This window comes from Amborella trichopoda, chromosome 4, assembly GCF_054954075.1.
Source record: "Amborella trichopoda isolate Santa Cruz 75 chromosome 4, AtrichopodaSantaCruz75HAP2 v2.0, whole genome shotgun sequence".
Taxonomy (NCBI): domain Eukaryota; kingdom Viridiplantae; phylum Streptophyta; class Magnoliopsida; order Amborellales; family Amborellaceae; genus Amborella; species Amborella trichopoda.
In genome coordinates this window covers 30,153,658-30,179,372 of record NC_142339.1, presented here as the reverse complement: position 1 = coordinate 30,179,372, position 25,715 = coordinate 30,153,658, and the positions used below count along the sequence as shown (strand labels likewise).

At 37.5% G+C, this 25,715-nt stretch overlaps 1 protein-coding gene across 2 annotated transcripts; it reads left to right on the top strand.

The window, feature by feature from the left end:
• The first annotated feature begins 322 nt into the window (after positions 1–322).
• Positions 323–22,801, top strand: LOC18425354 (uncharacterized). Of its 2 annotated transcripts, none has more exons than XM_011631015.3 (9): positions 323–505; positions 7,052–7,157; positions 17,461–17,768; positions 18,008–18,113; positions 18,216–18,602; positions 18,693–18,772; positions 18,875–18,999; positions 20,429–20,650; positions 22,329–22,801. In XM_011631015.3, exons 1-9 carry the CDS (start codon positions 426–428, stop codon positions 22,349–22,351), a joined length of 1,437 nt encoding a protein of 478 aa, XP_011629317.1. In that variant the 5' UTR covers positions 323–425; the 3' UTR covers positions 22,352–22,801. The 2 variants fall into 2 exon arrangements, with proteins under 2 accessions (XP_011629317.1, XP_006829970.1); XM_006829907.4 differs by having other exon boundaries at positions 18,687–18,772.
• Positions 22,802–25,715: the final 2,914 nt, after the last annotated feature.

Genomic DNA, 25,715 nt, shown 5'->3' with positions numbered 1-25,715 from the left:
TACTAACGAGTATGGGTAATACACTCAAATGAAACAGATCTAGATCGGATACAGCGTGGGTCCACCAATGTTCATACCCGTACCCAAAAATTGTTGGACCCGGACTGTACCCGCAGGTCCAAATGTTGATCCCATACCTAGACCTGTGTCTTATCCGGGTCCATTTCCACCATACGCGCAATGCCTCCGCATCCTCATAGGCGTCTCCACTCAAATCCTCTCTTTGCCCATCAACCATCCATCGGTACGCACGCGTGGTCTCCTACACAGTGTACTTTCCGTATGCCCACTTAAAAGAGGAAAAGTCGTGCCAAAGAAACTCAAGACTCGGAGGGAGAGGAGAGAGATTGCAAAAGGGCGGGAGGCAGCTGCATTTCGTTTGTCATCAATTTCACTCTCTGTCTAGGCTTGGGTGAGAGAGAGAGATGGAGGAGGCATCGGATATGGAAAGTGCTATATCGACCGCCATGCTTTCTCGACTGGAAGAGTTGAAGCAACAGGGAGAGTAAGTAGCAATATTACTAATGACTGTTTTCATTCATTTTTTATTCTTACCCCTTTCCTCTTCTACTTCCTCTCTCTATTCAGTTGATTTAGAGATGGAATTTAAGTTTCTTGGGAAATAGGCTTTGCCTTTGAGTTGGATTTAGAGATGGGCGTGGATGGTTAGGGAGACGATGTGCAGAGTTGTTTTTCATCTTTTATATCCCTGTAGATCACTCGGATTTCTTTCCCCCCTAGGTCCAGTTTAGATGTTCTCCTTCGATTATGCACTACAATAGAAAAATTGGACTTTTTTCTCTATCTTTATCCTATTATTTCCATTTTTCAGTACATTCTCTGATAAAATAATTTTTTTTTGATTTTTATACTCTGAAGTCTGAACAAATCAGTAGTTACCATGACTTGAAGCTTATGTGTCTTTGCTTATATGGTCTAGTCTGACAACTCTCAGAGGGTTTTTTCTTTCATGAACTTTTGATAGAATAATAAACGGGACTTTATTGAGATCATAATGGACGTGAAATAGGAGCAATTGATGTGTGCCACAACATTTGAGAGACTTTATTGTATTATAGACTTTGTGCTCCGATGTTTAAAAAACCTCTAGGCGGCCAGCTTGGGGCCCAGCTTCCAGCCTCTAGGCGGGTGCCCTGAGGTGAAAAGTTTTTAGAAAATTGCATATATTTGCTGTTCAGACATTTTATTTGTTTTTTTTGCATTTATATGTATTCTAACTAACTTATTCCATGCATAATATATACACATGAATATTGGAACATGTTCAAAACTTCAAATTTTGAAAATTTTATGGAAAAAGGTCAAAAATACAAACAAGTCCGTGGTGTATTAGTTTCCAACTCTCCAATCCATATTCCAATGCAATACACGATCATGATACACAAATAAAATACAAGATGAAATACAAAAGAAAAGTGTAAAATCAATAGTCTATATGTCCAATACAAGAGGATATAATATAAAAGACAAGATGAAATTCTAAAGACAAGAGATCTTTGTTTCTTCAATCGTCAAATATTCAAAATCTTCTTAGTCACTTTCATTTCGGTTTCCATTTAAATCGAGGCCATCATCATTAGAATTATCACCTCTTCAACATATTGCTCATCTTCCTTGGTTTCTTTTGAATTTTCCTCCTCTTCTATCTCCCTCACCCTTTGTGCAGTACCAGCAATAGTTGTTGATCGAGTGGCCCTTCTTGAATCAGAAGCTGGAAGTAGAGCCTCCTCAACGATGTCCCTGGTCAAACCCTCCCCAAGGAAGACCCCTTCAATACTTGGGTTTTCATACAGTCACTCAACCACTTTCTCCTTATCCTTTGAAGCGATGGGATCGCTCTTCGAATAGTTGAACTTTTCCTTAAGATTTTGATTATCTCTAACAAATGCCAAATCATTGAGCTTCATTTACTCAAGCCTTTTTCTTCTCTTTGTATGCATCTATAAGAAAAAATGCTCGAGTAGTACTACTACGTCTACTTGAGACATCTAAATTGGTGCTAATGTACTCAATGCTTATATCTTCCATAATACAAAAATGAATTTGTAAACAACTAAACAAGAAAAGAACTATAAATACCATATCAAACGAACTCCAATTCTGCTCACAATTAGAAGAGCAAGTTGTTAAACTCAAAACCCGAATAGCTATCTCTTGGAACTTTGGAGCACTACTCCCATGCTGGCTTCACCATTGGCTGCAATTTGGGTTTCATAATTTTCATCATCATCAAAGCCTTTTTCCAACTAATTGGGGTCGTCTACATGAATTCTGGTTCGTCATTTTGCTTTATTAAGGTCATACCTTCAGTGAAGCCATAAGTCCTCATATTTTGTATCACTATTTCTAACCATGTTTTTTTGGGCCGACCTGAGCTGCAATTTGGATGTCATCATCATCATAATTTTAGCCTTTTCCCAATTAATTGGGGTCAGCTACATGAATCCTGGTTCGTCATTCTACTCTACTAAAGGTCATATCCTCAATGAGGCCATAAGGTCCCATATCTTATCAGACTACTTCTAACCATGTCCTTTTGGGCCTACCCATTGCCCTTTTCAGTCCTTCTACTTGAACTAACTCGCACTTCCAAACAGGTGCTATACTTAGTCGGTGCCACACATGGCCAACCCATCTAAGTCTATTCTCTCTCATTTTATCGTCTATTGATGCCACGCCTAAATTCTCTCGAGTAGATTCATTTTGAATTCTATCCCTTCTTATCTTGCTACTCATCCATCTCAACATCTTCATTTCCGCTGCTCTAATTCTATGGGTATATCGTTTTTTGTCCGCCCAACATTCCGCCCCATACAGCAAAGCTGGTTTCATTGCTGTCCTATATATTTTGCCCTTCAGCCTCATTGGTATGCAACGATCACATAAAATTCCAATTGCACATCTCCACTTCGCCCACCTAGCTCTAATTTTGTGTACGACATCTTCCTCGATCTCTTTATCCTAGATTATCGACCCAAGATATCGAAAGTACGGTCTCTTTTGTACTTCCCGGCTGTCAATCTTAACTACTTCCTCTATAATTAATTTTATATTATCATAAAGAACTTTAGCGAATTTAAAATGCTAAATTAGTCAATGGGAACTTGAAAGAAAACTTTCAAATGACATATATTACCTGGATGTGATTTGGTCCTTTGTCTCACCACCATTTCTTTCCCAAACTACTTCGAGCCACACTCATACAATCAACATATATTTTATCTTAAATTTTCACCTTTGGAGTTAGTCTCTTTAGGCACTCATTAAAGACATCCATGAGTGTATCTTTCCTTCAATATCTAGGTCGACATAAAAGAACTTTGGGTTTAAATAGTACTAAGCTGTATGCAATGGTTTATGGAGCTGCATATCTCACTTGTTATCAACAATTTTCCAAATTGGGTCATACTTGGCCTTATCATTGCCCAAATTCTTTGCTATCTCCTTCTTAGCTCCTTCTAGTGCATCATATATAAAGCCCATAGAGGGCTTGTTAGCATGAGCCAAACACAATACCTTGACCAAGGGCAGAAATGCTGCTAGTGAGTGCTTGATCCCACGCTACAAAACCTTAGAATAATATCACGGGCCTTCGTTCCCTCGGGATCTCTAGACCACCTACACCTACTCCAATCCTCTGAAGTGAACATAGATCTCAATGAGATCCTCCTACTATATATGCTCTTAAGATTCAGGTAAGCAGTAGCAAATCTGGTGATCCGGGGCCTCACTAGCTCCTTTTTTGTGAACTTGCGCGATGCTGAGGGTAAGGATTGGCTGTATACGAAGATTGTGACTTCCTTAGCCTTAGAAAGTGTCCTTTAATACTAGACAAGTCGCCAATGGCCTTAAGCATAAGGCCTATTCAGCATGCAATGAGGTGTACAAAATATGCGAGGCCTCTTCTGGCGAAGCAAATGAGCTGCATCTAAATTAGGATCAGCATTATCCATGACCAGTTGAATGACATGCTCCTCATTAACCTCCTCAACGCTCTTATCAATAAAAGAGAATACATGATGTGCAACATAAACTTCTTTAGAAGCATTCATGGATATCAAAACAATGTACCTAAGGGACAATTCACCAACAAGTTCTTGATACCCCTCCTCCTATCACTCCATGTATTAGTCATTATTAAAACCCTAAATTAAGCCCACCCATCCTTATGGGATTTGAGGTATTCATTAGTGTGTTCTACATCTTTCTTCAGTAGTGGCATTGAAAGCTCATAAAGGGTTGAGCCTTTCAACCCTGGTCCACCTATTTAGCGAGCAATATTAGAAGACATGCCTGCATGATAAAACCACCAAGCAATATGCTGAATTACTGGGCCTCGATCTTCCTTATATCTATTTTCTAGCTTCACTTGCTTCTTCCCCTTGTCTTTCCCTTTCTCAATTGTATTTTTGAGGTTGGGCCCTAAATACGAAACCCCTCTTAGAACTTTGAGATATTGCCACCTGGCGCACCTCCTCTTCTCCTTCATCGCCCTCATCAGTGTTCTCATGATAAAAAAATATTAACCCCCCACCTTCAATTCTCTTATATCCTTCTCTTTTGTTAATCTTTATTCTTATAGCTTCTTTAAGTCAACAATCTCTTTCTTAATGAGTACAAGGACCTTTTCTATACGGGGCAAACATCCCCTCTAATACTGGTAATATGTTTATTGAGTATATTTATCCCGGAATTCGAATCCAGGTACTAGTGCTTAGGGAGGGCTGCCCAGGCTTAGGCATGCGCCGTAGGGTCCTTAACAATGTTGTGCATCAATGACACATTCCCAACCACTTGATTTCTCATCTAAAAGTAAATAATGATTATGACCTCCTTATATTAAAAGTAAATGCATTTCCATAATATAATGTCAAATTTCTTTCTTGGGAATTTCTTGCGCTAATGTATTTCTAAAATTTATTTTCCGGGAGAATGGGGCAAGATGCTCCCCGTTTGCCTTTTTTTTTTCTTTAAATGCTGATTAGGTGAATATTGCCTGCAATTGCTTTTCTTACATGCATACATAATGTAGAGTGCACAATAACTCGGCGTTGCCATGATTTTTTGGTAGGCATTTTAAAGCACGTTTAATCATAATGGTTTCACTAAAAGATACATACCTCTACATTAGATGGGCTTTTGCCTTGGTATTCTGTTGACTTTGGGAACATGCCAATGATTAATCATTGATAAATTCCCACTTACATAAGCTGATCAAATTTGATTGTGATCCAGTGTATGTGACACCATGTATAGCCAATAGGTATGCCACCATGTTTAAACAACATGCAATGATTGAAGAAATACTTTATTTGTTTAAGAGTTGGATGGAATGCTCCTCTTTTGAGCTAAATTCATTATCATCTATATCATTCGTTTCAGACGAATTTGACAGTAGTTTTACCCAATTTGTATTCTATTTTATGAGCTTGCCTATTTAAACTTGTTAACTCCCTTGAGGATCTTCAATTTGGATAGCTTCTCAAGTTTTAGTGGCACACTATGTATTAAAGAAGGTGCTCAATGTTTAGTTCAAGTTATCAATTGTAATGCATGGTTCTGTGTAGTTTTGATAAAGAGACAACCTTAGAAAAGTGATGTCTTTCACTCAAGGTTCGTTTACTTGGCTTGGGTAGGGCCTCCTGCTCTATATGAGCCAATTAACTCTGGCGAGTCCAAATGGACTCACTCGATTAGTGTACACGCCAAAAATAGGGTTATAAATTTGAAAAACAAAAGGCAATTATTAAAAATAAAAAAGTAGTGGAATGCAAACTGTAAACAACATTAAATGTACAAATAAAATGGAAAATATATTAAAGATGGATCTACAAAAAGTTGATTTATAGGGGAAAGAATTCAGAAAGATCCAAGAGAGAGAAAATATAGAAATAGCGCGTATGTAAGGAAAACTCACAAGTCATCATAAAAAATTCAAAATTATATATAAAATACTTATACTTTGATTTTACAAAAAATATAATTTGTTATGATTTTTAATACATTTTTATTTTACTCGAGTTTGCACACAAGAACTCGCTCGACAAAGGGGCCTAGTTCTAGTGGACCCAGCCAAGTTCTATGGCCCTGTTCTGATTAGATCATCCGATTCTCATAATTAATATATAATTAAGAGTAACCACAACAAATACCCCCAAGTGAACAACAATGTTACAAAATTATCCTTTAGCCATATTTGCATTTACTAAATAACCATATGCAGAGAAAAGAAAGTGCGATGATAGTACAATGAAAAATTAGACATTTTTCACTTTCAAAATTAGTCTTTTCTTTAAAATCCACCTTAAACTAATTTGGATGATCGACAAAGTGCAATGATAGTACAATGAAAAATTAGACATTTTTCACTTTCGAAATTAGCCTTTTCTTTGAAATACACCTTAAACTAATTCGGATGATCGACAAACATCAATTTGTGCAGAATGAAATTATGACACTTGCTAGGCATAGCTCTGATGAAGATGTCTGCTACTTGGTCAATTGAAGGAATATATAGAATAATAGTATCTGCTACTTGGTCTGTATTGGTGTTTCTGCTGGCATTCATGTTTGGGGGCCTACCCACACCTGTCCCAGACCGGTGGAGTGCACCTGCCAAAGTGCTGCCATTCGTGTGAGCAGAAAACAGTGTTGTCCAGGAAGGGCTTCTTCACATCTTAGATCATCTTCTTAACCAACATGTATAATTACACATACCAACGTCTTAAATCCTAGAATGAATTGGAACTTGACCAATTCTTGAGCTGAGTCAACTGGATTGAGTCCTCAGGAGGTTTGAGACACTTACACATGAACATTTTTGATAGAATACTAAACACTCACCTGTTTTAATATCGTTAAGGTATTAGATAGTGTGTATACATTTATATCCAAACTGTTTACAAAAACCAACAATGTTGTTCACTATCAGATTTCATGATTTAATAGATTGTATTTTGGAGAACATAACCTGATTTGTTTTGCCAATTTTTTGAAGGTAGCATATACTCACTTTCACTTTCCATTCCAGTTCTTTGACTCTCGAAGGTGTTAGAAGGCTTTTGGAGAAAGAATTGGGACTAGAAACCTATACTTTGGACCCACATAAGCGTTTCATCAAGCAGCTTCTAACAAAGGTACCACTTAGGATCATTTAGCATGAAATATGTAATATGCCGTGACTTGCACTTGTACTCAAGAAAAGTCTAAAATTTCAATCTCATTTACAACTTGAAATCTTGCAAACAATGTGGTTCTTACTATGTTATGCAAGTTCCAGCAAAGCACATGGCCTTGTTAAAATGCATGACTGGGTGACTGGCTACTAAGTACATCTCTATTTCGATTATTGTATTCATGGTTAGTGGATTTTATGAATGTTGTGAAGTCCCTACTTTTAAATGTTGGTTTCTCTATTTCAATTACCTTATTCATTGTTTGCTGATTTTATTAATGTTGTTAAGTTTCTAATTGTAAATTGGGACAACTTTCTATACTTCCCCTACTATATATAAGTTAAATATTCCCCCCTATCCAGCCGTCCGATCTGAATGATGGCCCAATCACAATATCATTCCTTTACATTTTTTTATTTTATAATTTTTCTACAAACTATTTTGATTCCAAATTTTGGGTGTCCACTTCTCTTTTAAACTCACAGCTGCAAAAAATATAAGAAAATATTCCCAAGAAAATGAAATGGCAAAAATACCCCTGAATGTTTTAGTGGTAGTTTGGTCATTTTATGCTTTTGAAAATATTTTTAAATATGTTTTTAGATGCGCCCCATTAAAATGAGGGCATGTACCAAATTTCATATTTATATGATTTGTAAAAAAAATATGAAATAAAATACTCGGTGGTGTCGGATCTAAATCATATGGTCAGTGGCTCACTTGATCTATTGGACGGTTGTATGTGGGGGGGGGGAATAATATATAGAAAGGATTCCCTTGTAAATTTTGGTTTTTCCCTTTATTGAAGCTGGAACATTCTTTTTTCGACTTTGTCAGTCGTGTTATGTTTGAAACATTGAATCTTGCTATCAGCTCTTCTTACAAAAGACAATCTCTTTGTATCTGTTCTATCCGGCAAGTTCAATAGTGGTGGTGATTTGCTGTGTGATACCTTTTTAACTAGGGCGTTTAATGGGAATTTTTCTGAGGAAAAGTGAATTTGCTGCCCTTAGAAGTTGTCAAAACGGTGCCTATACATTCTTGTATTTTAGTCTTTTCCTCTGCATGTTGTCAAGGGGGATGGGATGAAAGTGGCTTGCATGGATTTGGTTCTGTAACTCTTTTTTTCCCATTTATTGGTTTTCCCATGAAACTATTTATGTTGCTCCTAGTTTGATCTTTATATTTAGTATGCAGTCAACCATCAACCCTACAGAACATCATTTTGACCAGTAGATTCAAAGCTAGCCAAACTGGACTACTGTCTCTCATATGGTGTTCTTAAACCTATTTTTTAGATATATATGTATTTATATGTGAAATTTGGGTAGTGAAAGCACAATCTCTGCCTCATTTCGTGTTTAAATTTCATTGACTGGAGGTAGATTGTAGAGTTCCATCAAATTATGGACCATGAAAGAAAAATGATCTCGGGGTCTTCTCTTTGGTCGTCTGTCGGCCGTGCTGGCTAAGATTTGTCCTAAAACCGAAAGGAGATTTTGGAAAAGCTTAGGAAAACAGGGGGGAATCTAGGAAAATATTTGAAAAATAGAAAACAGCGAATAAACTTAATCTTAATAACGTAAAATTGAAAGAAAATAGAGAAGTAGAATGGGCCTTCTTGTAATCCTTTATCAAAGATGTTGGTGCGAGAGGACTGTTCCCATTGTCACTCAGAGAGTTGGGCCATAGACACTCGGATTCGGAGTTCTTACAGAATGCAGAGTCAGAGAGGCCTTCGAGGTGGGGTGGAGCACAGTGGTCTAGGGTTCGATCATGACGATCCAGATTCTAGGTTTAGGCATTTGGATGGTCTTATGGGTCAAAGAAGTGACTGAGGCTACTGTGGTTTCTGTAGGAGGCAGTGATCCGGGTTTAGTGCGATAGAGTTTTGGGTGAGGTTCAGAATTTGGGGTCCAAAAGTGGGTCACATGAGGGCCTTTTATAGGCAAAATGAGGACTAACGGGCCTGGGATCCTTTAGCTGTGCGGAGTGTGTCGTTGAGGCCAATCGGGGCCTAGATAGGTGGCAGCTTCTTGCCACCTGTCCCTCATGTCCCAAAGGACTGTTGGGGGCTGTTTTAGGTCAAATAAAGGGGGGTCTTGGGCAGTTTCAAGGGTTTAAAGACCCATTTAAAATGATTTAAGATATGAATTTTTGGTTAGATTGATCTAGGCTGGTCAAATTTAGAGGGTTGTACGATAGGTCTAGGCTTAATTTGGCAGGTATTGTCCTCATTAGGCAAGTTTAATGGGACCTTAAGCCTAATTAGGAAGGTTAAAGGGAAGTTTAGGCCTTAACCAAGTGGGCTTGGGTTCAATTTAATTAGTGTTTAACTAATTGCGGTTTGTGGCGGTGGTGTATGGAACATGGGACTATGGTGCACTAGGCTGTACTATACTAGTATGGTCCCTAGTGCAGTTTAGGCTAGAAAAGGGCATTTGGATGGGGCAAAAATTAGGGTTTTGTCTGGAATGGGTTTGGCTCTAGCCTAGGTTCCTATCGTTTTCGACGGTTTTTGGTTTCCTAGAGTTCCCTCAGTTGTTAAAATGGTGTCTACAGTATGTCATGATTTGATTTAGTTTTGGGGGTTTCTACGCCGTCCTGTTTATGGATAACACGCTCTATCTTTGAGAGCCTGAAAATATCATAGGAGTCAATCGCACAAGTCATGCTTAGTGTGAAATATGTTGGTGCCATTATTTTGTAGGTGACCTTAAGATAACTTTCAAATCCTTATCTAGGTGGAGTTTTTTGGTCATTGAAAGGTCATGCAAGTATTTGCTGGACTAGAAAATGGATATGAAATGTGGGAAGTTTGGCATTTAGTCTCACTTCATGGAAGTTTGAGTTCCACTTTCCCAATGAATGCATGGGCCACTCATCTTGTTTGCCCATCTCCTGATGAGAATATGCTGTGGTATCTGCGTTTATGGATTTTTTGGAACCGAAGGTTTTGCTTAGTGACATTGACTAGGGTTTCATCACTCTGAAACAAGGAATCCAGGTATCTGTTTTTCATCTATTCAATGGAGACGAATGGTTCTTGAGCTGTAGCAGTTGCATCTGTTATATATGGACTGTAATTGACATGGGGCGCATTTATTCAGACTCCTACTGTCTTGGGGTAGGTTTTTTTGAGACCTTTTTACTACCTTCTTTACGATGATGCCTACATATCAGACTCCGAGGATGGAAGTTCCCTTTGGAGTGGTGGCATTCATATCGACCTCTCCAAAAAGAAACCAATATCAGGCAACGATTCTCTAAAGATTTTAGTATTATGTCTTTAGTATTTATGATGTAATTTAACTTTCAATACATGAAGTGGATGGGGAGGTGGTAGAGTAGAGGACCACAGGCCCAAGCACTTGAATTTAAACCCTATCACGAGTCTTTCCACAATGAATGAAATATGCCCAGGTGGTCTCAAGTGCTGAGATGTGTTGAAGTGTCAACACATGTCACCAGCCAAGGGGTGTAAAGTCGCAGTAACACTGTACTTGGCACGGAGTTTTGTATGATGGCAACTTACAGATCTGGAAGATGGATGACCAGATCTTGCTTTCCTTCTTTGATACAATGGATAATTGATGCATAGTTTGCGATGACGAGGTTAAAAAAAAAAAGTGAGCAATTTAAAAAAAAAGAAAAAATGATGCATAGTGATTGATTTGGGCCTAGAGAAATAGAAAACGGACAATTTTGGGAGATGTGAAAGCCTAGGTTTCACTCCACTTTGTTCTAAACCAATTTGGATACTAGACTTGGTAAAACCTTGTTTTGTAAAGCCCAAGTTTATCTTGTTTAGCACCAAGTTTTCTTGCAAAACCTAGGTTTTGGAGAGCCTGTTTAGGTCCATTTTGATGTTTTAGAAAGCCCTACAAGAGTAGTTTTTCATAAAATTGGGGCTTTGAGAATTGGGTTTTGGATACCGAACTTCAAAAAAACAGAAACTACCTTCAATCTCCCCAGCTCCTCCGCCCCCCACCAATATATATATATATATATATATATATATATATATCGAGAGAGAGAGAGAGAGAGAGAGAGAGAGAGAGAGAGAGAGAGAGCTGATGCTCTAAACAATCAAATTAAAGCCCATCTCAAAAATTTTATTAGTGGAGGTTGTTTTGATGCCCAAATATCCTAAAGACCTCTCTTTCTTTCCCTACAACCCTCACTAGAGTTCTCTGTCACATCACTGAAGCCCCTACAACTGGAATCTCCTTCATCTTGCACAGGTTTTATGTGCCTCATGCACTAGCTCCTCTGAGCTCTCTATGGATCCTTGTAGTCTTCCCGTGTAGCAAAACCACCACACGAACACAGCCTCCTCATCCTCCTTTAGCAGCCATCAAGCAATCTTGTCATGTGTGTGCTTCACGAATGGGCTTGCTCTAATATCAGATGATGCAGAATTAAATCGCAGGAATACAAAATTCAAAGATATATGATTTGATTGAAAACTAGTGGAAGCTTACAAGCCAAGCTTCTGGCTCTTGAGTTAAACCAGAACTTTCAAAGTAAATAATATCCAAAACTCTAATCCAAGATCCTCTAGTGACCTTTATATATAGACTAAACCTATCTTAAAGGAGGATTTGAGTTGAATTGAACTCCTAATTAAAATTTAAGCAATTTACATACGGACATAGTTTGGGGGGCTTTATTACCATTTGGTGACATTTTTCCAATAAATTACGAGGCCCACCCCCTTCCCCGACTTTTTTTTTTTTTGCCTAAATTGCCCTCCTGTCCAACAATAACAATACCGGACATGGGGTTGTTCTTTGTGCAAAAATTATGAAGCTGTCCCTCTCTCTTTAAACTCAAATCACTCAAATTACTTGCACATTCCTTTACCATGGAATAGGGTAGCAATCGGGTTGTGTTGTGAAGCAATGGCTGTCGTCTCTCACTCTTTCTTTCTCTTTCTCTCTAAACGCAAATCAGAACCTTCCAAGTTTTGGGTTGGTGAAGTTTTCTCATGATTACTGTTATGAGGTGTTGCTTCTGGAACATCTTGTTGACATCCATTTTTGTAGGGTCTTTGAAAGAATGCAGGCACGACATGTCATTCCAAGGTTGAATTTTGCAGGCACGACATGTCATTCCGAGGTTGCATTTTTGAAACACCTTTATCATTTCCTTCAGTTAGAGCAGTGGATGCCCTCATAGTTGCATAAGCAGGAGAATTGGAGCTGTGGACTACCCTGAGACTCAAAAAAGGAGAGCACTGAGTTTTTCCCTGCAATAAATCCATTACCAAAAAATATCTACTTGATTCTTAGTAGTGGAAACTTCACCGGTCGAACTCATAAGCCTTAAACCTGTCTCAGATCTCTCAGAGCCTACTTCTGATGAAATCAAACAATCAATTTCAGAATGGCAATGAACCTGTAGAATCTCAGCCGTCAAAACACCGTTGATCATGCTCTCAAGCCCTAGATCTGTCTCAGACTTGTCAGAAATGGCATCAGACGAATCAGGGGATTTAATCTTGGCAGAAACTACATCCTATAAATCTGGAGGATTGGTTTCTCTGTTACATTTTGGAAGCTTTCATCGCTGCTAATGGAAGGTTGGGAGAAAACTTTCTTTGTTCTGAGATCCTTGATGAAGGATAAGCTACATTTATCTTCAATACTCTGCAACTCGCTTGAGGTTTTAATCACTCTCTCTTCAGAGTGATTGCCCTTGTGATCTGGCCTTTGAAGGCCCGATCAGCTCTTGTGAACAAAAATTTCAGATCATCTTGGAGTAAGAAAAGATCCCTTGAAAAGCTCACCGATTCATGAATCAATATGAATTTGTTCCCGCCTTTAGTCTCTCTCTCTCTCTCTCTCTCTCTAGAACAGAAGAGGAACCAATTTCTCTCACTAGGGAGCAGACATGATTATTGCACTAGAACCAGAGCAGGATCGATAGGGAGCCATTTTCTCTCTCTCGAAACCAAGGCCGGTCCTTTTATCTCCACTATCTCCCTCCTTTCTAGATGAGTTTAGAGAGAGAGAGAGAGAGAGAGAGAGAGAGAGAGAGAGAGAGAGAGAGAGAGACGAGCCATTGCTTAAAAATTTTTGCTCAAAGAACAGCCCCCTGTCTGCCAGTGTTATTGCCGGACAGGAGAGCAACTTAGGGAAAAAAAATAAAAAAAGAGCTGGGGAGGGGGGGTGGTCCTCGTAATTTATTAAAAAAATGTCATCAAATGGTAATAAATGCCCCCAAACTATGTCGGTATGTCAATTGGGCACAAGATGCTTTTACCCTTATGTAAAAGAAAGACAATTCTCCCCCTAAGTTTTTATTTTTCCAAATTGCCTTGAAATCCTACAATTCTCCCCCTAAGTTGTTATAGTCCTTTGCATCTGTTTTGTACATAATTCGAACCAGCATAATTCGAACCAGTTTGGATTTGTTTGGGTGCTGTTTTTGAAGAAGAATTGTTATTTTAACCAGTGTTCAAAAAAGCGGACCACCCAGCACTTAGGCGGCTGCCTAGGCGATCCAAAAGGCTTGGGTGCGTCGCCCAGGTTTGGGCGGCCAAACTTGGCAGCAATCCTTGGGCGGCCGCCTAAGTGGTACGGAACTCGCCTAGGCAGGCGCCCACAGCCCAAGGCCTGTGGCCAGCCTAGGGGCAGATTTTTTTTTTTTTTTTTTTGTTGTATTGATTTGTTTTGAAATATAAAGGGTTTGAAGGATGGTTTAGGTTCATTTCAAACCTAAACCCACAATAACCCATTTTAGAGGGAAAGAAACCTCAAGAAAACTAAATTTTGTGACTTTCATTGGATCGAAGTGTTTCTAAAAGTTACGGAAAACGGATCCAAACATCACCCAGGTAGATTTGATTTAGTTTTAGAGTTTTATAATTCTATTAGAGGGTGTTCTTTATTATTTTAGTACCAGAAAACATCTCAGAGGTGGGAGTTTGGAGTTCGAGCAATCAAAGTAAGTGTAAAAATTTATTTTTTAGATTGCTTGTTTTATTTTGAGATGTCTTCTTCAGGATCTAGTCGAAGTGGAGATCCGAGTTGGAAATATGGATATAACCCGAATCCAAATGACAAAATTGCATTTGATGCAATTTTTGTGAAAAAGATACGAAGGGGGCATAAACCGGTGTAAGAAACACCTTGACGGTATTAAGGGGGATGTTGCTCCTTGTAAAAATATTCTTGAAGCTATCAGAGAGGAGATTAAGCAATATATGAGTTATGTAAAATAAAAACAGGAATAAAATCCTTGTCATTTTAATAGGTCTATTTCTGCTACTTCTAGAAGAAGTGATCTGGGTTGGAGGTATGGTCATAACTCAAAACCAAACGATAAAAATTGTATAAGGTGTACTTTTTATGAAAACGATACCAATAGGGGTATTAACGATTCAAAAACATTTTGTCGGTATTAAAGAGAATGTTGCTTCTTGTAAAAAGGTTCCTGAAGCTATTCGGGATGAGATTAGACAACTTTTGAATTTAAAAGAACCAAAAAATGATGAAAATGAGCCTTGTTATGTAGAAAAATATTTCTCCAGGTTCGTCTAGAAATAGTGATCCGGGTTGGAAGTATGGTTAACTCGAATCCGAATGACAAAAATCGTATTAAATGTAATTATTGTAGAAAAGATGCTAATGGGGGCATTTACCGGTTTAAAAAACACTTTGCTGGTATTAAGGTGGATGTTGCCCCGTGTAAAATGTTCTTGAGACTACCAGGGAGGAAATTATACAATATTTGAGTTCAGGGAAGCACAAAAAGATAGAAAAGTGTCGAGTAGCCAAGACTCCTAGGGCCTCATCTGCACATACTAGTGAGAGGGATGTAGAAGAAGAGAAGGAGGAAGAGGCAGATTCAAAAGAAACAGAGGAGGACGAGTGTTATATTGAAGAGGGAGATGACTCTGATGGTGATGGCGTCGATTCTGATGCATGTGATGAAGCTTATCCTATTCCTTCTGATGATGATGATGATGATGATGATGATGACTGAAGAGTGAAGACTCTTGGTGTTGAGTGTTGACTGTTGAGTGTTGTCCATTGTGTCCTAGACTGTATATTTTCTGAATTTATGTATATTTTCTCTTTCTTATTTTTAGTTTCTAGTTCTACTGTCTAATTTTTGTGTGTACAGTCTACAGTGTATTAGACAATCAGTGTATGCTTGTATGGTTTTACTGTTTTAGCATTGTATGAAAATATGGATTATGGTCTTATGGATTATCAAAATTTTTTTCTCGACTTCGATCTTTGTTTTTTTTAATTGGGATTATGGTCTTATAGATTATCAAAATTCTTATGGCTTATGGTCTTATGGATTATCAAAATTCTTATGGATTAATCAGTATCAGTCATCAGTCATCAGTTTTTCATCATTTTTTTTTTTAATCAACGCTCGCCTAGGCGCCAGGCGGCTTGCACCCCCTTGGCTGCTTGGGTGCCGCCTAGCGCTTTTTGAAACACTGATTTTAACGAATTGAATTATTCATTAGGGTTAGGGTGAAAGAAAGAGGAAGAAGGCAATAATTAAACTATGTTAATGTAGGGCTTTGTAAAGTAGAATTATTTGGTTGAGAAGCCATGTTTTCAGAGAAACAGGGTTGTTTATTGGGGAATGAGCTAAGTAAGGCTTGAATGCGGAGTTCAATTATGGTTCTAACGAATGAAACATGGTTGTTTATTTTTCACTACTTTATTTCTTGAAGTGAGGTGAGCGGAGTCTTCTATGTTAGTTTTATTTTATTTTGATAGTTATTTAAATTTATTTTTCATTAATAATTGGCATGGGATTAAAACATGATTAAGTGTCAGGTTGACATGGTTCTTTGATCATTTATATTTATTAATAAAATGATATTTGCTCTTAAATCAAATAAATTCTGATAACGAAGTTCACTATGCTATTTCTAAGCAAAAACGCAAGCTGTGCTTAAGCAATGGTCTAAACATATCCCCAGAAAATTTACCCGTAGTTTTTTTAAAAAAATTATGCTTAAAACATAAAATTCAATAGAAGAATATAAATAAATCCTCAAAATAATAAAATTCAAAATTATCACACTTGCAACTTGAAAGGGGAAGGTACTACACAAAGCCAGGTTGTACAAACTGGTCCAAATAGTGGAAATATAAAATCTGGGTTTCATCCAGATGCTATCCAAACTGGGTATTACCCAAAACAAAGGTTCAAAACCACCCAGAAATTGAAAACCCTAGTGCCAAACAACCAATTTGTTGATTTGTATATTATGTAAATTAAGAGTAAGATGTCCCTGGAGTTTTAAAAATATCACAAAGAAGCCCAATATTTGGGACAGTTACAAGTAATGAAGTACAATGTAACACAACACTCTAGAAGAACAAACTACCTCTCAACAGTATTGCACCTAATGATATGAGAATAGTGGAATTCAAAGGCTTCTCTTACCTGGTTTTTCTTTTTCTTCTATGAACTCTCTTTCGACCAGTCTTAGTCATCATAAAATATATGTTTACGAATCACAAATATATGTTTATTTGTTCTGCATATGCTTATAAAATCACTTTGCATTCTTTCAATCCTGCATTCTGGATTCCCCCCTTGCTTATGATTTATTCTGGATCAAAACTTCAGTGCAGAAGGAACAGGTAGAGCCATAGTCTCATGCCCTTTGGGTGCCTGAAAGTTACCGTGTAAAACCCTAAAAAATTTCTGTTATTTTCTCTTTAAGTTTCGTACATTTTGAGTGCCATCATGCACTGTAGTAGGCCAATGTAAAACGATAAAAATTCTTGTTTTGTGCTCTTTACAAAATACTCCCCTTCTTGCACCCTGTTGATCTAGGATTACCTTTGCTGTGTAAATCCAAGATCAGTGAACTGGCTACCTTACCTACATCCCTAAACTCTCTCAACTACCTGTGTTCTTTAAATAGATGATGCACATTGAACAAGCAGCTCTCTCCTCCTGACTTCAATTGATACTTATGTATCTGCCATGCCTCCCTTTCAACTCTTTCATCTCATGAATATTGCTGAAGCCTTGTATGTACAGTGGCTTACAAAATTTTATTCTTATGTTTTCCAATACTTGTATCTTTGGCTATTATTTGTGGCTTTTAGGATGCACTTAAATGTTGGGAAGGGACACTTATTATAAGATATTCATGTAATTGCCATGGTGTCCTGAAGTGTTCTCATATTTGCAGTTAATAAAGAATTGTGTATTTTTCCTAATTTTTCCAGATCTGAACAATCCTCTTGCTCTTTTTGGCTGTATTTATTAGTATTATTATAATCCTGGCGTCGAGAATGTCACCACGAACTCAGAGAAAAAATCCAAAGGAGATATTCATGCAAGAACAGAAGGGGCCAGAAAGGATGGTGGGAAGACTCGATTAGAAAAGGAAGAGCAAACTCCGAGTCATGAAGATGAAAAGAGAGTAGTAGAGCCTGCAAATTCAAAAGAAAGTATACCAAATGAACCAGAGATCGAGGAAGGTAGTGGTGAGATAGAAGGAAAAGGCCTTCTGAATGAAGACACAGTGAAGAAAGCTCTTTGGAAAAGGGCTTCGTTTTTCAGAAAGCATGCTGAGTACGTTTCCATGCTCCCTGTTATTGCTCAGATTTTGGTACAAGCAATTAAGATTTTTTTTTGTTTAATTGTTTTTGAAATTTCGGGTTCTTGAGGGAAGGAGCACATGCTGTTTACAGAAAGTCTTGCTATGGACATAAATTACCACTTGAACGGATTCTATAGCCCTTGATTGTCAGTCTAATAATGTGACTGTTATATATTTGGCATATGATTTGTTAATGAATTAAAACTTTCAGGGGTATATCATTGTCAGAAGTTCGTCGAATGTTGGAAAAAGATCTTAAACTTAATATGCGTGATCTCGACACTTACAAAGGATTTATCAATGCTCAAATTGAAGAGGTGACTGCCTTATTCCTTCCCTGGTTCTAGTTCATTGTAACTCATTTTGAACAGTTCCAAATTCTAGCAATTATCTTTTTCCTTTCTGTTCTTTCTTCTTAGATTCTTGGAAGCCCCAATGCAACTGATACTGAAGGGTCAAACACAAAAGAAACGTCAGGAGAAGTCTTTTCTGGAAAGCATATTGACAGAAGAAAAAAGCATAAAACCGGAGCCTGCTCTAAAGATTCTTCAGAGCCAGATGAAGTTCTTGATGGCAGTCAGGAGAGTGAGGAAGACCTGCCAAGATCAAAAAAGCAGAGTCGTGAGACTGGAAACCGCATTAAGACGAAAGTGCAAAAGAAGAGGAAGAGATCCAGTGATGAAGGCAAATTATCAATAAAGAAGCCAGCTAAATCAGCAACTCTGGAAGACAGAGAGACATACCATGAAAGTGAAAAGTTATCAGATGATGATGGTCCTCAATCATCCCTTGAGGAGTCTGCCAAGGTTAGATTGAACTCATCAGTGATAGTGCTGCATTTTCTTGAATTTTGATGGATGCTAGATATTCACTGCCACACGTATTTGTAGAAGCAGAAGAAAAGTGGAAGCTCAACCCCTGTCTATGGAAAGCAAGTCGAGCATCTTAAGAAAATTATAAAATCATGTGGAATGAGGTATTTTCCTTGCCATGATTCATTCTCTGAAATGAATATCATTTATTAATGCCAACTCGTTGATGTGATGTAATCGTTCTGGATTCCATGTTTGTTCTCTAGTGTACCACCAACAGTATACCGGAGGGTCAAGCAGGCTCCTGAGAACAAACGAGAGTTGAATCTCATAAAAGAGTTAAAGGCAATACTTACGAAGGAAGGGTTGTCTTCAAATCCTTCTGAAAAGGGTAGGTGTGACCTCACATTGTAAGTAGACCATTGCGAATGTGTTGCAGGTGTGATTCAGTTATTCTGCTAATTATCTATCCTTCATAGAGCTTTTATAATGTGCTGGGAAAGGTCATATATTAGTTGATGGGAGTGATTTCAAACTAAACAATAGAATCACATGAAACATTGAAACATACTAGGAAATAACAGGTTCAAGGTCAGCAGTGGGTATCAAATCTTGGATGTTGTGCTGAGGCTCCTGAATGCCCCAAGTGCCCCAATTGGAAATTTAAAAATTCTATGTTATTAATGTTGGCTCTTCCCTTCCAATTTAAAGCAGTTCAAAATTTATGGATTGGCTCAGAACTCGCTTAGGTCAATGGTTGCCTTCCGATTGTCACCTGAGTCTTACTATAGTTAGCTGAGTCTCAGATTTTAAGGTTTTCGTTATTATTATTATTATTATTAATTTGATGTAGATTAGCTGAGTCTCAAAAGACTGGACCGAGTCGCACTGAGTTGATTTGGTCGAGGACCGTGTCAATTGGGAGCCAAGTCGGCTCTTTTAAACTTAGATTTCAAATATGACACTCACGTAGAATGCTGGGAGGGCCAGATTGTGTTTAGTGGAAATAGGATGAACTAAGTTGTACAGATGCTACAGCTTGATGACAATAATATCTCTTTTTCTATCAAAAGTAAAACAGATGCTGCATATCAACTTAGATGGTTCTAAATCAAGCTGCTTGAATTCCAGAACATTGTAACATAATACAACTTTCAAATTGGGCTAAATTTAGTTGCAATTAACTGATGGGGTACATAGTTGAGTGTTTACAATCTGTTCATTTCTGACACTCTAAACATCTGTACCAACACTTCGGAAAGTATTGCTTTGTTATCTCAAACTTTATGTTACATACTTGGACACTACTTTTCAGCATTAGCATTCATATGCAAATATTTACCATCCTTATTTAAGTTCTAGACATGTATGTGACCAAGATTTGCACATGGATACAAGAACACTTTAAACACTTGTGCCCAAAATTTTGGACGGACGTTCATACTAGGGATTGTGCATCAAAATTTTTTATCTCATTTTGAGGAGATACTGTCACTCATTGCTACATTCACTCTGGGAAAATCTTTGTTCAAATCAGGGCATGAAAAATTTCAAATGGATGAATTTTATATTGTCCTTATTTATGTAATCAGTAGAGGTTGATTTGATGTATTGCATGACATGCACTCTATCTGCTCAAGGTGTCTGAACTGAATTTGACCTTGTGCTTTCTGATGATCAAGCTAGCATCTGGTATATTCTTAATATATGCTGTTTTAACATATTCACAGTCTATCCACATCCTGAGATGAATGGTATTTAATGGCAGCATACATCCCAGAAACTTGATGTTGTTCGATGGAATATGTTTATGGTTGCAGAAATAAAAGAAGTTAGAAAGCGGAAGGAAAGAGCGAAAGATCTGGAAGGGATTGACTTGACAAACATCATATCAGATTCCTGCAGCCGAAGGGCAAGAGCAAACTTCTTCATTTCTCCTCCAAATCCTAAACCATCAGTTGACAGTGATAAGGGCATTGATGATGAAGATTCTGATGATGATAGCAGCGATAGCGAAGAAGCAAGTGATGGTATCCAAGAAGGTATTTAGGCTAATGTTCTACAGAAGCATTGTTAAAATGCTCAGGCAAGTTGTCTAAAACTTGCCTGGGTCACTCGAGCTCGACAACCCGACCCCCTCCACCACGGGCACTGGGGGTGGGGGGGGGGGGGGCTACAGTACATTGTGCGGGTTACTGTAGCAACTCACTGGAGTTACTGTAGAACCTGGCAAGTTCTTTGGCTGACTCAGTAAGTCAGCAGAACTAGCCCAGTTCAATTATATTGAAATATATAAAGGAGGGCAAAAATCTGAACCCCGTATTTTTCCCATTTCTGTTCATCCGAGGCTTGGATCAAGCCCAAATTCAGGTTTATGCTCGTTTTTGCATGGTTTTTCAATAGGATGGATCAGATTTGAGGGGGAAAAGGACCTCAGATTTGACGGATTTGACAGATCAAAAGTTTTGACCTACATTTTGGCCTAATTCAAAATGTTGCTCGCAATCATTGGTTGATCTTGGATAATTTTTTTTCCTAATCCTATTTTTGGGTTCGTTGTTGAACTATATGCTTGTTTCTCATAAAAAATGACTAAAAATGTTTGATTTTCTATATTTTGTATTTCGAATTTACTTTTCATCTTGAAATTTCATGAGTTGGATCAACTAGATCTGAACTCAAACCTCATATAGTTGAGTTTATATGTGTGTTATATTTTTTATATTCATAAGTTCAATTTTTGATCTTGTATATAATTTTGGTCCTTTTCTGTTGTTTACAATTTTTCCCAAGCTTTTAAGTATTTTCCAGCCTATTTGGCGAACTTGGGGCAAAATGGGCAAGTCAACTTGGTACTCGCCGAACTGACTCACTCATTTCTGGGCCATGACTTGCGCCTCTGAGCTGACTTCGCTAAACACTATATAAGAGAAGAAATGTTGTTTTCATGCTCTTAGTGATTCACAGATGGTTCCCTTTTCAAGCAATCCTAAATTTTTTAATTCACTGCATAGTGAATTAAATTTTTTAACATTCTTCTTGAATTCTCCGTCAGTTTTGATTTTTCCTCCATTTACACTAGGTAATTAAAGCCTTTACTCAATTTAAATTTCATTTCAGGATATGATTGTTCATTCTATTTTATTATATTGGATTCTGTAGTCAACCTGTTTTCTTGAGTATAGCGTAGAAACCAAGTGAATATCTAGATCCATGAACTGAAATTCGGCAAAGTTGAATTAAATAAGTTTTTGAGTACAAAGAATTAGAAATTCCGTACCCACTAATTGAACTCATGAGTATGCAGAGTTATCCAACTTGATGACCTAGAATCAAGTTTTGGCAAAATGAGGCTTGTTGGCCTTTGTGAAATGTTCATTGTGAGTCCCAATTTTCAATGTTACTCTTTTTTAGCTACAAGAGTACTTAATCCTAATTTTTGACACTTGGAACCATTGCATGGCTGCACTTGTTTTGCCATAGACATCAGTGTCTATATGCATCAGAATGTAGTGCAAATAATGTTGCATTAGCAGCATTATGAATCGCTATGGTAGTCGGAGGTTTCTCAATGGGAACTTTGAAGTTTTTTAGTGGATGATGGAAGATGGAATTCCTTCGCTTGATACGTGACTTCTTCACTTCGCATAAGTACCTATCCCATCTTGTTGCTCTGGAGCCAGTCTTCTGTGCTAACCTTCATTTCTCTTTCTTAAGCAGGTGTTTCTGAGGAAAGCGATTGATTGATTGATTTCTGAAGTTTTATCACAAGAACACAAGCATTGAACCAAGAGCCGTAACAACTGAATTTGGCACAACCTGGATTGGAAATAAAATAGTACACTCTTAAGGCCTGTTAATTATTTTAGCCCTGTCCATAGATGCCTTTTCTCCGTTTGTAGTTTGTTGTAAAAATTAGGATTTGGACCATGTTGAAGTGCGTCCGTGCAAATCAAGAATCTTTGTGTAGATTTGTTCCAGCCATAGTGATTCAGGCTTTGCAACTCAAAAGGCTTACTGAATTTAACCAGTATGCTGCTCCATCCTTAGTAACCCTGCGATTGCCTTCCTACTAGATGGTCCGTTTCCTCTTTGGTGGAATGGGGATCCCTGTTTGGTGTAATTTTCGGTAAACCAACATGAAACCAATGTAGGAAATATTCATTTTAAAGGGGAAAGTTGCATGGGACGAAGTGTACACCTACTCGGGCAAAAACCCCACTTCTTACTGTTCCATCTGAAAGACAAAAAGGGTTCCACTACAATTAACTGCACTAGAACTCAAATCATTTTCTCTAAATATTACTGGTCTGTGGCGTTAAAGGGATCAATCCAACGAATCCCTTTGAGTGGCTAGTTTACTTCTGCATGAGTACTGTAACTTGGTTATTGACTAGATGAGGGAGTTGCAGGAGGCTCTATCATACGAAATGTATTACAAATTGGAAATTTTTTAATTACAATTTTGCATTTTATTTTTGATTAATTTATTCAATGGATTTTTCAACTCCTTTAATTATAGCATCTAATATATCACAAAATGTCATTATTAATCTATTCATGGATTTTTCAACTCATTCAATTATAGCATCGAATATATCACAAAATGTTATTGTAAAAAAACTATATATATATCAAAATGTTTCAAACTTTAGAATATGATTACTTTGTCTTAGAAATGACTTGTGCCATTTTAAAATAAGAGATTTGAAATTTTAGAAAAGGATGCCCATTTTATCCTATTTTGTCATACTTATTATTTACAATCCTTATTACCGTATTCATTAATTGCAGTTATGAGGATGAGGTTTGCATAAGGTGCCTTCGGTAGCAATAAGCCGCACCACTAAAATTTAGATAGAGATGTAATTGTGGTTTTGGAAACCTTGTGGTTTGAAAATCTATTTTCATCCTTAATTACGAAAATTGAAAAATTCAAAGGTGGTATGGATTAAGCAGATTTATAAACACTTGAAAATAGGTAGATCAGATCCCTAGGTTTTAGGATTTAAAGTTCTTGTTTTTTTTCATATATCGAATGGATTGAATGAAGGGTTCTCCAAGATCGAAACACTCTGTTTTACAGGAATTTTGAAGTGTACCTTACATGAATAGTCAATGGTTGCAACTTTATATGAGCATTTCCTTTTAAGGAAAAAGCCTTATTAAGATATTGCTTTTAGCTTCCAAGGGAGCATGCTGTCCATTTACTCCTCAAGGTAACTTTTCGGGCCTGAAATTTTGGGATGTAACTTTCTCAACCCATATGCAAACTCAATAAAAAGAATTTTTAAGTTGCGCTATCCATAGGCTTGAATAAAATAATGACAAAATCGATAAAAACGGTCCAATTTTTGAAGCATGAAATTTAAGAGTTAGAAAATTGAAAATTCAAATATTTTCTTTTGAACGTAATCAACTAGTATTTTTTAAGTGGTTTCTAAAATTTTGATTACAAAATATACAAAAAAAATCTTCCTAAGTAAATCTTCTACGTGAGGCAGTATTCGGTGTATGCTCCCCCAAGAGCATAATATGCACACTTACTTTTAAAATATTAGACAATTTTTTTGATAGAACTTATAAGCTTTATTAATGAATCCTTACGAAAAGGAGATTACATCAGAAGAAACAAAGAGAGATTATAGAGATACACCTCCTTTAGCAAGATAGTCTGCCAAAGAATTTGCCTCCCTGTAAACATGAAGAAAAGCAATAGATAACGGTTCCACGAGGCCCATAATCTGAAACCAATACGGCCTTAACTCCCATGGAACCTGACGTTCCCTATTGCACCAATGAATCATATTCATAGAATCACCCTCGATCACACATGAATTGTCAACTTTTCTAGTAATAAAGATCTTCAAACCTGCAAGAGCAGCTAGTAACTCTACATGATTTGCAGTGGCTATACCAGCGGGCCCTGCAAAGGTAACAATAACCTCACCAAACGCATTACGCAACACCCCTCCTAGGCCTGCAACCCCTGGGTTCCCAATGGAACTCTCATCAAAATTCAGTTTGAATCCACCTAAGGACGGTGCTACTCATATGCTTCTTGGTCTAATCTTAAAGCTGCCCATCGGAAAAAAATTATGCAAATTTAACAAAACATCAGGTTGCGAAATCCCCCACCTTTCTTTAGTAATAAATGCCCAACACCAAATGGAAACTTTATTCTTGGAGAGCACTCTCTCAAACGGGAAGCTAACCTCGTTAAAAATACTCTATTCCTCTCTTTCCACAATTCCCATAACACTGCCCCTCTTGCTATTTTCCATATCACACTGCCCAGGGAAGGTAAATGTTTAAAGGTTAACTGTGACACAAAACCAATCACATATTGGGGTAGAAAAGAATTCACCGCAAGTAACACAAACAGCCAATACCAAATCCTAGATTCAAAAGGATAATAAATAAACAGATGGGGACTTGATTTACCATTCTATTTATACATCAAACAAATATTAGGAAAAACTTTTTTTCTTTTTATCAAATTATCCACCGTCAGAATCTTATCTTGAGAAGCCAACCAGATGAAGATCGGAACTTTATGAGGAATAGGGCACTTCCGAATTTGAGCCACCACTGAAAGCGACCATCATTAGAAAGAAGGCGGTAACAATATTTTACTGTAAAAACACCGTCACTTTCCATCTCCCAAACAATTTCATCCGCCCCTCTATGAGATAAATATACCCTGTCCAAGATACCCATCAACTCATTCCATTGCGAGAAAAGGGATTCATTCAGCAGATATAGGGAAGAATAACATTCTATGAGATCATATTGCCTCTAACTTCAACAACCTTTGCAACTTTGGTATTAGGAAGACTCACCTTCGAAAATGGATTTGGGAATACAACTTTAAGAGGATAATCACCTAACCATTTGTAGTGCCAGAAAGATATACTCTCCCTATCTCCCACCACCCATCGAAAATATCCCGCAATAATAGGTTTACACTTAAAAATGGATTTCCATAAAGCTAATATATCTCTGCCTCTACCTCCACCTATCCATAAGTCATGTCTATCCATACCATATTTCAAAGATAAGACCAAATACCAAGGCTGATCCCTTAAATTAAAGCTTCACCTCCAT

Coding starts and splice junctions, on each gene's coding strand:
- LOC18425354 (XM_006829907.4), top strand. CDS start 426: ATGGAGGAGGCATCGGATATGGAAAGTGCTATATCGACCGCCATGCTT. Junction 18,603..18,686: donor CCCTTGAGGAGTCTGCCAAG/GTTAGATTGAAC, acceptor ACGTATTTGTAG/AAGCAGAAGAAAAGTGGAAG. Junction 18,773..18,874: donor ATAAAATCATGTGGAATGAG/GTATTTTCCTTG, acceptor TTTGTTCTCTAG/TGTACCACCAACAGTATACC.